Source organism: Dendrobates tinctorius, unplaced genomic scaffold (assembly GCF_039654945.1).
Source record: "Dendrobates tinctorius isolate UK_male_01 unplaced genomic scaffold, ASM3965494v1 ptg000060l, whole genome shotgun sequence".
In the NCBI taxonomy this organism is placed as follows: domain Eukaryota; kingdom Metazoa; phylum Chordata; class Amphibia; order Anura; family Dendrobatidae; genus Dendrobates; species Dendrobates tinctorius.
Window position 1 is genome coordinate 13487199 of NW_027361728.1, and position 15414 is coordinate 13502612.

General features: G+C 44.5%; 1 protein-coding gene across 2 annotated transcripts in view; it reads left to right on the forward strand.

The window, feature by feature from the left end:
- BDH1 (3-hydroxybutyrate dehydrogenase 1) overlaps nt 1-14807 on the forward strand; it is a 62346-nt gene extending 47539 nt beyond the window's left edge. For both annotated transcript variants that reach the window (XM_073578703.1, XM_073578704.1), the window contains exons 5-7: nt 1669-1810; nt 4726-4878; nt 12234-14807. In XM_073578703.1, the coding sequence (XP_073434804.1) occupies nt 1669-1810; nt 4726-4878; nt 12234-12703 (765 nt within the window). In that variant the 3' untranslated portion in view covers nt 12704-14807. The remainder of the gene's footprint in view (nt 1-1668; nt 1811-4725; nt 4879-12233) is intronic.
- The last annotated feature ends 607 nt before the right edge of the window (nt 14808-15414 follow it).

A 15414-nucleotide genomic window follows, 5' to 3' on the forward strand; every position in this document is an offset into this window, starting at 1 on the left:
AGGATAGAGGGCACACATGGCCCCTGTGCCGCTGGTTATGCACCCCTACGTAAATGCATGCCTTAGTGAGCATAGTCTATTTGATTAAATCCTTCGATGATTTTGACTCTTGTAAAATACTGATTTTCATTGTGAAGATCCAGTTTGAGATCCACAAGAGGAGCCAGTACTATCTGAGTTAGATTTTGGTAGTTAGCTGTTTGGGATGACATATTACTAACTCTACTAATTAGGAGCTCAAAAAAGCAAAAAAGTACTGTCTCTAGTTTGTCCGACCACCTGAGTCATGTAAAACTTGAAGCGGTTGTCCACCCAGTAAAGAAATTTATGGCAGGCCCTCCAGCTTGGTAAATCCTAGTGGTGTGTCATGTATAAACTGTTTTGGATTTGGCTCCTTTTGATGGCTCCAACAGTTGCGTGACTGAAAATATACAATTTGCATAGTTGCAGTCGCGTTCCATCTAGAATACATCTCCTCTGCTACTTTCTTTCGTGTACCTGCCTTCATGTAATGACTCCTGTCACCGGCAAGCGGAGCTAACTCCTAACAGTGAGTATGTTGCACACCACCGAGATTTAGCAAGCTACAGTGCTTGACAAAAATTTGCCCAGGAGTGGACAACCCCATTAAAGAATTGGACATTGACTTGCAGAGTAGCCAGCAGAGGTGGGACTAGCGAGACAATCTTTTTTTTTTTTTTTTTTTTTTTTTTTCTGGAGGAAAGCTATTTTGCGTGGAAGCCAAATCCGCCTAAACATTTAGGTAGATACAAACACAGACAACATGCCACATTGCAGGTGAGGCCTGAAGACTGTTTTTATAGGTAATAAAACAAGTTGTCTGAAGGTGACAAGAGGCTGAATATCGGTCAAACATCTAGTAGGTTGTACCCTTCATTACCAGTTGTGTTATGACATGTCTGTGTGGTTCTTCGTTAGAGAAGAATACAATGTGAGAGCTGAGGTGGTGCGTATGGCCACAAGGTCGCCTAATCGTCTCTATGTGATATGGTTTATTTTACAACATGGCAACGCCTGCTGAGGAACAAAGTCATTGTGTGAGTGATCGATATCACAGAACAGGCAAATCAAACAAGATGAACAGAAATATATTGACTTCAAAGCTAAACCTGAAAATTGATGTCGCACATCAAAGGCCTAAAAGCTTCCGGCCTAATATGTAGCGGTAATCCTGCTAATTCCTACCATTTTCTTTTCTGCAGAGGTTATTGATGGTAAGATTTGTGTTTTTTTTGCTTTTCCAGCTTTAGGAGTAAATTGAAATGTGTAATAGATAAAAACATATGACTAGTGCACAGAAAAATGTTCTGTGCTCTAGACCAGCCCTTCATACAAAAGCCTAATGAGTAGAGTTGAGCGACTTTGGTCGGATCGGGTTTCGTGAAACCCGAATGAAACAAAATAAGTTTCAGATGAAACTCGTCCGACTAGAGCAAAACAAAGTCGGAGTTTCGTCCGAAACCCGACCCCAATGCAAGTCAATGGGAAATAAAAGTCGGACGAAACTCCGACTTTTTTTGCTCTAGTCGGACGAGTTTCATCTGAAACTTATTTTGTTTCATTCGGGTTTCACGAAACCCGATCCGACCAAAGTCGCTCAACTCTACTAATGAGTTGTAACTGGAGCTCATATTATTTCCATCATAGGCCAAGGGAGATGCTGGCGTGAAGGAGCTGGACAACATGAAAAGTGATAGGATGAAGACTCTACAGCTGAATGTAGTGAAGCAGGAAGAAGTGGACGCAGCTGTGGAATTTATAAAAGAACATTTGAAAGATCCAGAAAAGGGTGAGTCCCCGGTAATAACAAGTATGCAGAATACGGCATATACTGTATCTGTTGGACGGTAAGACCCAGATGTAGATATAGAAAATGGTAAAGAAAATTTTTATTAAGGCCCCATACACATTAGACTAATGTCTGCAGAACCTGCTGATATTGACAGGTCCAGCCAAGAGTCTGATGTGTATGGTGGCACCAACAGACTGATATGGTCAAGGGAGATGTTAATCACGCTTTTCCGATATTGGACTGTGGATTGCCTTGTTCTCCATGGCTGGTGGCTTTCTCATAGAGAACACAGGAACACTTGTCGAGTGTATGAGAGTGTTGGTTGAGATGTCTATCGGCAGCATCGCTCAGTCAACAGCCTTCTAATGTGTATGGCCAGCCTTAGTAATTAACATTTCCTTGCTGGTCTGAGGAAGTTAAAGGGAACCTGTGTGGTTCGATAATGCTACTAAGCCTCCAATATACAGCATGAGTCCCCACATAGCCTCCAATATACAGCATGAGCCCCCATAGAGCATCCTATATACATGTAGCCATCCAATACACATATGAAAGAAAAACACATTCGCCCTGTTCCTGTCTCCTGTGCAGTGTCAGTAGCAGCACGATGAAGTGACATCATCGCATCTGCCGTCTCGCGCATTGATTGGTGGAACAATAAGCCGGTGGCCCCTCCTATACCAGCGTATTCACTGTTGCCTGCATCCCGAGGATGTGGATAGCGGTGACAGTAAGGGTGGATGGACGGCAGAGGGCATAGTGCAGCACGTGGGCCGCTGTTTATATTGCCTCGGTCTGGGAGCCAGACTGGCATAGCCAGGGGCTGGATGTGGTCTGGGGGCCGCACTTTGCCCAGGTGTGTTGTAGGGTGTCAGAGGGAATTTATATTTTTATTTTATAGTACTACCAGCTTTAAAGCAGGAGGGGAAGACTCCTTCATTACAATAGCTGTATTCGCTTAAAGGGAATCCGCCACCATAAAATGCTGTCCAGTCTACAGGCATCATGTTAGAACAAGAGGAGAGGAGTACATTAATGTATAGTTTTGTGAGAAAAGATTCAGTAAAACCTGTGTTTTATCATTTAAACCTCCGCTCTTTCTGGGATACTCAGAACCACCCACTGGACTATCAGTGACTGACAGCTCTCTGTATAAAGGTGAATACAGAGGTAGCTGTCAGTCACTGATAGGACCGCCCCCTGGACTGATAATCCCAGAAAGAGCAGAGGTTTCAATGATAAAACACAGGTTATACTGGACCTTTTCTCACGAAACTATATATCAATCTGCTCTGCTTCTCCTGCTCTATAACATGGTGCCTGCAGATTGGACAGCATTTTCAGGGTGACAGGATCTCTTTAAATCTCTGTTCTCCTCTATGCTAATCACATTTGAATTGTGAGGAGGAGACATGTAGGATCTGTAAGCCCAAAATACAGATGTGAGATCCAACCGCTGACCGGTCAGATGCCTCTCACACAGTGCAAAGTGTGAGCTCTAGTTTGGCTGACAAGGGACAGTACCTCGAAACACAGTGTCTGGTTTTGGCTTTTATCCTAAGTCATGTGACAAGGCTCGTTTAAGGCTTGACATTGACTTTTAGGATTGCCACTTCCAATAGGTGGCACTAGAGTTCTAGTCCTCGTCTTTTCTGAAGAGACAATTTGCATATTTCCCAGAGGAGCATTGCGGCTTTAAGACTCCTCATCTCGGCATGCTTAGCATGTCATTCTCCGCAAGGAGAAACATTAACCCTTGGATACTTTTTTTAATTGGAAAATTACACATCTGTAAGAAGAACAAACAAAATGGATACATGGAGCAACATGCTAGGGTACATCTCTGTTGCCATTGCTGTGATCCCAGAATATTTAAAGCTTTACCTTCATTTTAATGTTTATTTCATAAATCAATAGTTCACATGAAACCAAGAAACTTTGTATTATATCTTATCAGACAAATCTACTTCTTTCTCCGCCAGAATGTATCAGTCATTATCAAATGTCTCAATTCTGAGGTAAAATCTCTATTCAGTGAGGACTTTCCCATTACTGGGATAGGGGATGACAGTTGCTATGGATACAATTCCATGTAGATGGAGGAGGAGCTAGATACAAAGCTCCTCCCCTCCTTCTAGCTACATAGACTCTCTCATCTCCTATCATGTGCGCTATTGATTTATGAAATAAAAATTAAAATGACGGTTACTCTGTAAATCTTCTCTCCTGCTCCCATACGGTGTCACCCACCCGGCTGCCCCTCTCCCTTCCAACATCATTGTACCTAATAAGCAACAATCAGTATAAAAAAAAAAATCTAAACTGCAAAAAAGAAAGTTGATCTTAAAGGGAACCTGTCACCAGGTTGTAGCTCTTCCTTCTGAGAGAAGCTTGATGCCAGGGGCAGAGACCCATTGAGTCATTTACTTGGCTGCTTGCTGTAATTTTGATACAGTCGATGTTCTCTGAATGCTGAGCTCTGTATAACCTCTCCCACACCACTAATCGTCAGCTTTCTGTGTACACTGTGCATAGGCAGAAAGCTGCCAATCAATGGTGGGGGTGGTGTTATACCAAGTTCATGACTATGGACAGTTACATGGCAGCAGCTTTTAGTCCTTTAGTGATGATCTCCTGCTTATGAAACAGTGGTTTTATAAAAAACTACAGCAAGCAGCCCAGTAAGTGACACATTGCTAGAATCAGGGTCTCTGCCCCTACCTTATGATGTGCTCAGATTAGATGGCATAAACCTAGTGATAGATTCCATCCATTTGCCACTTCCTTTAAGGAAACCGAACTCTAGTAAATATTATTTGTTAATTGTGCAGAAATCATTTTAACAGCTTGGTCCTTATCGCCTTTGTTAGGCACCATAGATGAATGCGAAATTTACTTTTACCATTGTTTAGGGTTATGGGGTGTTGTGAACAATGCTGGAATATCTACATTTGGAGAAGTGGAGTTCACCAGTATGGAGACCTACAAAGAAGTGGCTGAGGTAAATCTATGGGGCACCGTCCGAACTACCAAAGCCTGTCTCCCTCTTATTCGCAGAGCTAAAGGTAACGTTTTTGTTTTTCCTTTGCAATGTGTATTCACAAATAATGTGTTTAACTACGGTAATTACTGACTTTATTTGCCTCAAAAATTCTAGTCTAGGGCTACACAGCGATTTTTTTTTTTTTTTTTTTTTTTTTTTTAAATTTATTTATTTTCAAAAGGCTCATCATGTGCTGATTAGACACCGCGAAAGTTTGTCTGTGATCAAAAACAAATCAAACTTTTTTATTACCATATTCAGACCACCCGTAAAAGCCAACCAGAAATCGTATATATTGAAAATTGTGATATTGAAAAATACAACTCGTCCGGCAAAAAAATCTTACTCTCTCACAGCTAAAATAATTGAAAAAAATAATAATGTGTCATGGTCACATGTGTCAGGACGCAGATGATACCGCAAGGCGAACCCATAACACACGTGACCCTGGATACACCGCCTCCAGTGGGGCGCATTTAAATAATAAAACGTGCAGGTTGATACGCCGCCTCCACCTGGCGAATTTAGGAATTACACGTTATACATACAATCTGGAAACCCCGCCTCCAGTAAGGCGAATTTAAATAATAATGGGGGAACCTGGGAAACTTTAACAATGGTGGGCCCTGCGATAGGGAATGGGGGACGTGGAGACCTCCTAAGCTCCCCTGAGCCAGTGTCCCTGCACTCCTTACATTCCCTAAACAGGCTCCGCACCTGCCGCCGCACGCGTACCTTAACGCCCTTGCTCACCCTGACCCTAAACCCTCACTAGGGAATGGGTCGGTGCGGAGACTAATCCCACCACTGCACTAATAACACACATGAGGAAAGAGACAATACAGGGGAAACACCACTTAGCTTTGCTCTGTTGCGTGCGCTCCTAGCAACAGAGCCCACCACCTACGTGCGTCTTCTCCTCCACCCGGATCCATCACCATAACAGGATCTTTCACCTTAGTGCAGTCTTGGAGCAGAGTCCACCACCAGTTGCAGCTGCTTAGTACCAGAGTCCCAAGGATGAGTTCAGCTTCTGACACGAAGTCGAGCATGCTTGAGTCCAGCTCAGCAGCCAAGTCTCACATGGTGAGTGCCACTCTCCATAGTCGCCACTCCACCAGCCCATGCAGACACTTCCCGCTGACACCATCACTGCGACCCCACCACGCCATGCCAGCCCTTCGTCCAGACACCATGGCTGAAACACGTCCCCCCTGGCTAAGCTGCGCAGGACTCCTCACCAGCTCCATCCTTCCTCCAGGCTCTCCAACCCAGAGTGAAAACAATCTCACAATATCACAGGCAGTGATTGCACACCCCTAGCACACCTTTATAGGGTGTCACACCTGATACATAATTAAGTGCACAAAAACCTAAAGTGCAATACCACTAACCACCACCGGGGACAGTCAAGACACCTTGGAACTTTCCAAAGTAAAAAAAGTTCACCCAGTGCAATTTAAAACTGTCAGATCATGACAGTACCCCCTCCTTAATGAGGGGCCTCTGGACCCTCAAGACCACCCCTCATTAGGGAAACACCTACAGCGGGGACGCCCAGATCCTGAGTTCACCCCACCACTACCTGACACTTCAGGTTTATGACAAACGCACCGCTGGCATTGGCAATAAAGTTTATTTTGGAGGCACCACTCATCTCCACAGCGCCGACCTGGGGAACGAGTTTATGTATGTGTATGTTTGTTTGTTATGAGCTGATCAGGCTCCACAACACACTTCCACAAGATGTTTTTTGGTGGCACCATACACGCTCGTTCACACACAGGTCCGGACCTGAACGTTTATTGCATACATTCGTTTGTCATAATTGGTGAACTCATTCTGAACTAGACAGCAGAGGCGTCCCCCTGCATCACCACACTCACACCCCCGCTATTCACCAAGGGGTCACCACCCTCCAACCCTCATCACCATGAGGTCTGCGCCTCCAGGGTTGGTTAATAGCGAGGGTTGAGATTTGTCCCTATTCCCCCGCAGCACACCTGCTGCACACACCAGGAGGAGAAGGGGACGGGAAATGGAGGAAATATACACTCGCTGGTCGCCTCCACACAACCAGGAGGGCGGCTTCTTCGATGGTATAGAAGATATGGCGTAAACCCCGCGGACTATCACACCAGTCAGCTCACCACAGGGGCGTACCCCTTCACCTCGGGGAATACCAGGCAGCTCCGTGGGGCACCATTCCTCCCACCTGCCTGGGTGCGCCCGCATGCATGAACCAGTCCCGCTCCCCAGCAGCGACTCTAGGGGGCTTTAGTACCAGAGCCGCAGGAATATGGAGGAAAATATATACACTCACTGGTCGCCTCCACACGACCAGGAGGGGCGGCTTCTTCGATGGTATAGAAGATATGGCGTAAACCCCGCGGACTATCACACCAGTCAGCTCACCACAGGGGCGTACCCCTTCTCCTCGGGGAATACCAGGCAGCTCCGTGGGGCACCATTCCTCCCACCTGCCTGGGTGCGCCCGCATGCATGAACCAGTCCCGCTCCCCAGCAGCGACTCTAGGGGGCTTTAGCCAGACCGCAGCCGCCATTTTTTTGATTTTATGGTTAGCTGAGCAGAGGCCCCAGACCCTGATAACTGCTGCTGCAGCGGCTCTAACACACCATGCCGCTCCTCACTCACCTCAGTGAGGCCCGGCAGCAATTACAAACAGGTCTCCACATGGCCAAAGCTCACCAGAAAAAAAAACTGTAGGGCCTGTGATAATGTCATGGTCACGTGTGTCAGGACGCAGATGATACCGCAAGGCGAACCCATAACACACGTGACCCTGGATACACCGCCTCCAGTGGGGCGCATTTAAATAATAAAACGTGCAGGTGGATACGCCGCCTCCACCTGGCGAATTTAGGAATTACACGTTATACATACAATCTGGAAACCCCGCCTCCAGTAAGGCGAATTTAAATAATAAAGGGGGAACCTGGGAAACTTTAACAATGGTGGGCCCTGCGATAGGGAATGGGGGACGTGGAGACCTCCTAAGCTCCCCTGAGCCAGTGTCCCTGCACTCCTTACATTCCCTAAACAGGCTCCGCACCTGCCGCCGCACGCGTACCTTAATGCCCTTGCTCACCCTGACCCTAAACCCTCACTAGGGAATGGGTCGGTGCGGAGACTAATCCCACCACTGCACTAATAACACACATGAGGAAAGAGACAATACAGGGGAAACACCACTTAGCTTTGCTCTGTTGCGTGCGCTCCTAGCAACAGAGCCCACCACCTGCGTGCGTCTTCTCCTCCACCCGGATCCATCACCATAACAGGATCCTTCACCTTAGTGCAGTCTTGGAGCAGAGTCCACCACCAGTTGCAGCTGCTTAGTACCAGAGTCCCAAGGATGAGTTCAGCTTCTGACACGAAGTCGAGCATGCTTGAGTCTAGCTCAGCAGCCAAGTCCCATATGGTGAGTGCCACTCTCCATAGTCGCCACTCCACCAGCCCATGCAGACACTTCCCGCTGACACCATCACTGCGACCCCACCACGCCATGCCAGCCCTTCGTCCAGACACCATGGCTGAAACACGTCCCCCCTGGCTAAGCTGCGCAGGACTCCTCACCAGCTCCATCCTTCCTCCAGGCTCTCCAACCCAGAGTGAAAACAATCTCACAATATCACAGGCAGTGATTGCACACCCCTAGCACACCTTTATAGGGTGTCACACCTGATACATAATTAAGTGCACAAAAACCTAAAGTGCAATACCACTAACCACCACCGGGGACAGTCAAGACACCTTGGAACTTTCCAAAGTAAAAAAAGTTCACCCAGTGCAATTTAAAACTGTCAGATCATGACATAATGTCTCTGAACAGCAACAATAAAAAAAAAAAGAAATTTCTCCCTAACATCTAAAGCTCTTGTGGTATTACAATGTACCTGCTTTCTTTTGTGAATATGAGGAATAATATTATTTCTGGCCGTTACTTACTTTTTAACCAGTTTTCTGCAGGCTTTGGGCACCATTCATCATAGCCATCACTCCAGAATTCTGCCGTAAAAGCTTTGAAAAGTTACAAAATGTAGGCGCAACTTGGGAGTTGCGCCTATGTTTTGTGACTTTTGGCGTCTTCATGCCAAGGGAGGTAAATGGAGCGTGATGCCAGAAGCCTCACTCTTAGTACCTTCATGGATCCATGACGCCCCTTATCAAGACTGGTGTGAACAATGCTGATATTGATGAATCAGGCCTTTCTAGCTCTAATTTTCAGTTGTTTCTGAGCTAATGAGTGAAGACCAGCTACTATGATGTCACCCATATAAAGCACACGCAAAAGGAATATTTTCTCTTCTGTCTTTAAGTAACACAGAAGTAGCATCTTCACTGAGGACTTTTTACATTAGTACTTAGCAGTGTACATGTGAATCTAGCTCTGGGGTGTGGTAAACCACATACTGATGAGCTGCAGCACGATTTCCATGTGTAATTCCAGCCTTGAATGCTTGTTCAGATAATTATAAGCAATGACATAGTGATAGGACAGGTGATAACTTTCTGATTATTGGGGTCCAACTGTTTGGATCCCCATTGAACCCTAGAAATAGGCACTGCATAGCCATGCCTGAATAGATTGGCGACTGGACATGTGCCCCCCTGCTCTATTCACTCTATATCAGAATGCCAACGATGGCTGTGTACTGCGCTCAAAGGTCTCAAAGAGAATGAGTTGAGCAGTGGTGTGCATATTCAGCCACTCCTCCATTCAGATAGGTCTCTTCACAGCCCCGTTCTCGTTATATGTGGAGGTCCCAGCCGTCAACATCCCCTATCCTGGTATATGTGGTCCCTCATCCCTATCCTTGTATGCATGGCCCCCTTATCCCTATCTTGGCATGCATGGCCCCCTTATTCCAATCCTGGTATGCTTGGACCCCTCATTCCTATCCTGGTATGTATGTATCCCCTCTCATCCCTATCCTTTTGTGCCTGCCCCCCCATTCAGGTATGCATGGCCACCTCATCCCCATCCTGATGTGCACGGACCCCCTCATCCTTATCTTGGTATGCATTGCCCTTCTCATTGCCATCCTGGTATGCGTGGCCCTCTCATTTCCATCCTGGTATGCATCGCCTCCTCATCCCCATCCTGGTATGCAGGGCCCCATCAGAAAAACATTAAAAAAAATAAAAAAACACTATACTTAGCTTCTTCCGCTCCCTCTCAGCGTCTTGTTTCGGTGCCAGCGGCAGCTTTTTGCTTGTAAGCAGCGCATGGCAGTGACGTCATGTGCTGCTTATAAGCTGAGGACAACTGCCGGAATACTTACTGCTCTGCACACCGGGACAATGTCTGTGGAGGGCAGTGAGTAGTCATTGCTCTTTAGTAGCGCGCACAGTGTCAGCCCCCGGCTTCCTGCAGCTGTTGGGCTTTCACATATCCCTGCTACTAAAGGAAATGAATATTCACTGCTTTCTGCTCCGATATATCCAGAAAATCACACTGTTTGATTTTTACATAATTAATTTGCATTTTATTGCATGAAATAAGTATTTGATACAATAGAAAAACAGAACTTAATATTTGGTACAGAAACTTTTGTTTGCAATTACAGAGGTCAGACGTTTCATGTAGTTCTAGACTAAGTTTGCACACACTGCACCAGTGTATTGGCCCTCTCCTCCATACAAATCTTCTGCAGATGTTTCAGGTTTCGGGACCATCACTGGGTTTGAATTTTGGCTCCCTCCAAAGATTTTATTGGGTCCAGGTCTGGAGACTGGCTTGGCCACTCCAGGACCTTGAAATGTTTCTTACAGAGCCACTCCTTAGTTGCCCTGGCTGTGTTTCGGGTCATTGTCATGGTGGAAGACCCAGCCACAGGTGCTCTTCAATGCTCTTACTGAGGGAAGGAGGTTGTTGGCCAAAATCTTGCGATACATAACCCCATCCGTGCTCCCTTCAATACAGTGCAGTCATTCTGTCCCCTTTGCAGAAAAGCTCCCCCAAAGTATGATGCTTCATGGTTGGGGCGGTGTTCTTAGGGTTATACTCGTCCTTCCTTCTACTTCCCCCAAACACGGTGAGTGGAGTTCAAAAATTTCTATTTTGGTTTCATCTGACCACATGACCTTCTCTGGATCATCCAGATGGTCTTTGGCGAGCTTCAAACGGGCCAGGGCGTGGGCAGAGGGACCTTTCGTGCCCTGCAGGATTTTAATCCATAACGGCATAGTCTGTTATTAACGGTAATGTTTGAGACTGTGGTCCCGGCTCTCTTCAGGTCATTGACCGGGTCCTCCCATGTAGTTCTGGGCTTATTCCTGACCTTTATCATAATCATCCTTACCCCACAAGGCGAGACCTTGCTTGGAGTCCCAGACCAAGGAAGATTGACAGTAATCTTGTGTTTCTTCCATTTTCTAATAATTGTGCCAACAATTGTTGTCTTCTCACCAAGCTGCTTCCTATTGTCCTGTAGCCCATCCCAGCCTCGTTAAGGTCTACAATTTTGTCCTGGGTGTCCTTAGACAGCTCTTTGGTCTTGGCCATGGTGGAGGGTGGAGTGTGATTGAGTGTGTAGACAGCTGTCTTTTATAGAGGTAATGAGTTCAAACGGTTGCAATTAATACAGGTAATGAGTGCAGAGTAGGAGGGCTTCTTAAAGAAATACTAACAGGTCTGTGAGAGCCAGAATTGTTGCTGGCTGGTAGGTGATCACACACTTATTTCATGCAATAAAATGCAATTTAATTATTTAAAAATCATGCAATGTGATTTTCTGATTTTTATTATTAGATTCTGTCTTTCCCAGTTGAAGTGTACCTTCATGATAAAAATTACAGACCTCTCAATTCTTTGTAGGTGGAAAAATGTGCAAAATTGGAAGTGTATCAAATACTTATTTTCCTCACTGTGTATCTTATCACAGAAATTTCTGTACCAAAGTTGATTTGTCATGATCAAAATTCTGAATTCTGATGTAAAATCTGTATTCAGTGAAGACTTTCCCATTACTGGGAAAAGGGATGGAAGTTGCTACTTACAAGAATCTATCTAGATAAGATAGGGAGGTGCTCTGCCGGTAGCCCTCATCCTCCCGTCTACGTAGACTTCTATCCACAGCAGCTCCCATATCCTATCCCAGTAATGGGAAAGTCTTCACTGAATACAGATTTTACATCAGAATTTTTTGATTTGAAACAGACTATATAAATAAAAGAAAGTGCTAACCACAGAACCGATCATTTATTTTGAACTTATTCCCATTGATCGTATGGTCGTCATGTCGCATTATGTTCCAGAGTTCGGTAAGACTGGTCATCTGGCCATTATAAAATAATAAGATTGTATGCTGAAACGTTCTCTAACATGATTTTATGCCCTTGTTTTATTCCAGGACGTGTAGTGAATATAAGCAGTATGTTGGGCCGCATGGCAAACCCGGCTCGTTCTCCCTATTGTATCACCAAATTTGGGGTGGAAGCTTTCTCCGATTGCTTGCGTTATGAGATGCACCCGCTTGGAGTGAAAGTGAGTGTGGTTGAACCCGGGAATTTTATCGCAGCCACCAGTTTATACAGCCCTGAGAAAATAAAAGCAATTGGCGATAAGATGTGGGACGAGTTATCAGAAACCGTGAAGAAAGATTATGGAAGAAAGTACTTTGACGAGAAAATCGCCAGAATGCACACGTATTGTAATAGTGGTTCAACAGACACGTCTCCGGTCATTAATGACGTCACCCATGCTCTGACTGCGGAGACGCCATATACGCGCTACAATCCCATGGATTACTACTGGTGGACCAGGATGCAGATTATGACACACCTGCCCGGGGCAATTTCTGATAAAATATACATTCATTAGACATTTTTAGCGGATTTCTAGTCTATTTAGAAGGTAACGTTCAGGAGATTCATTCTGCCGTAACCTCTGACATCATTAGATATCCACAGACTCCCCGATTATTACGGATTATTTTATCTCTGAAAATATAACTTGGAATCGAGACCCTGAGAAGAGCGTCCTCTGCCTTGGCCTGACTGGTGTCTATATATGTACATAGCCAGTGACCCGTCGGCGGTGCATCGTTCTTTATCATGAGGAAGCCTGTTGGTGTTTTAGGGCAGCATGATTCTCCTGATAGGTTCCCTTTAACAAGATAACAAATTTAGCCGCCTCTACTACCTCACATCGCGTTATCTCACAACAGCCAGAATGTTGCATTTTCTAAGACTGATCACATATGTATGAAGGGCTCTGTAGGCTGAAGGCAGCTTCTGCTATATTTGTAGCCAGGATGCTGATATGTATACAGCCAGTAGTAGGTCTGTGCTCCTTGTTTCACTGCAAAAGTTTTATCTAATAAGTGATGTCACTATAAACTGTCTCAAGTGACAAAATACCTACAAATATACTACAATCAGTCACTCCATATTCACTTTACTTATTTTTTTAAGTGCCAGAAATATATGATTAAAACTCAGTAGCTGTTCTAAGACTGGGTTCACACAATGAGTTTTTGGTGAGGTTTTTATGCTACGTATTTTCGAAAAAAAAATGCCAGTAACCTATTTTACTTAATAGGGGCAGAAATAGTGCAGACGAACTGCAACATCAAAAACTCACCAAAAGATCATTGTGGGAACATAGCCTAATGGTAGAGAAAGAGGTCAGGTCAGACTTCTACATTATGCCTATTTCACTACAACTTTTAAAGGGAATCTGTCTCCAACTAAGAGATGACATTACCTCCGCAGTCCTAAAGGGGTATGCAACCATGGCATAACTGTAGGGTATGACTTAAAGGTCTCCCACCTCTGGGACCCCCACCAATAAGGGGTTCCCCTGCAGCTGCTTTTGACTACAGATTTTTGCTACCATTTCTGAGAGCAGCACAGTGTAGTGTCTGAGAACCTGATACCAGGTATATATTACTTACTAGTCGATTTACTGCTGTCGATTTGATGAAATTGCAATTATCGGCTGCAGATCTACCAGTTCTCTGAATATTTGAGTTCTGTATTCCTCACTCTACTGATTGGCAGCTTTCTGTGTACACTGTGCATAGGCAGAAAGCTGCCAGTCAGTGATGGGGGTGTGGTTGGACTACCAAGCAGCACGCTTACTAGTCCTCTAGTGATAATCTCCTGTTGATAAAGCACTGAATTTATTAAAACTACATCCAGCAGCCCAGTAAGTGACACATTACCGGAATCAGGATCACTTTTTCTACTTTATGCTGCTTTCAGCGTAGATAGCATAAAACTGGAGAAAGATTCGTTTTAAAACATATAACAGCAACATTGCTTAAAAAGGTATGTCAAACACCTTAGCAAATGTATGTCTCATAGATTGCAACGGGTTGCATCACAAACATGTTACTGTATGTTTTATACTTACAAAAAATTACATGTGAAATGGCCGTAAATATTTTTCAATTTAGATTTAGTTCCTCATACTCTGCACTGTTGGAGGAATCTACCTCATTTGTTTTTCTGTACTGTACGAAAAAGGTAAAGATTTATATTCTAAAAAAACAAGAGTGACAAGCCACGGATGGCACTCCTATAAAATCTGCAAATATCCTTTCCTTATTTTCTGCTTAGAGAATATGGTACTTGACTCTATTTTATGTTTCATTGGATTTACATTCTCATGATCATGAACTGGTGGTAGAATTTTCATAGCTGCTTCAAATACACTATACATTGCTGCACCTTGGCTGACTGGCACAACCAATGCCTTACTGATTCTTCTGAGGGTTCATGCCTATATTTTTAATGCTTGATGTTACTACTTCTATGTATATGCATCTTATGAAGACTCTTCAAATAAGTTTCAAGAACTCTCATATTTTGTAGCATATTTGTCCATTTATTTTACCTTTACTCTGTACCTGTCTTATAGTGATGCAGACTTTGTTACCTACAATATATCATATTCTTATTAAAATATTTTACCAGCCAAATATCTGCTTTGTTTCTTTTATCTAAATACACTTGTGTTGCAATACAAAATACTTAATATTATCAGCACATAAAATAATAATTGTAACTTCTCCATATCAGAAACACTTCTTATTGTGACTCATTGGGATGAGTTTATAAATTTAACTTAAAGGGGTTAGCCATTTGATTTTTTTGATTTTTTTGTTTTTAGCCATGGGCTTAAGAACTAACATGCAGATAGGTGCTAACTACCTGCCTGTTCTACCCGGTGCCGGCTCAGAGCGGTCACTGAACGCTCATGCCGGCGATTCTGCTGCTCTGTGTCAAAAGAGTAGCTCTTCTGGTCTGCTCTGTTGACTGGGTGTGACTGCCGACGTTATAGCTGATTGACAGCTGGCTCCCTGCAGTTGGGCAGCAGAGAGCTGACCGAGAATCAGCATGATATCGTCAGTTACGCCCCGTCAACTGAGCGGAAGACAAGCTGCTGCTCTGCAGATTCACCTACAGGAACAGTCCTTGACGGAAATAATCTGCACTGGGCAGAACAGGCAACTTTCTGTTTGTTAGATCATAGACCCTGTGGTGCAGTAACCTCTGTTAAAACTAGGGGGTGCTGCATATGCGACT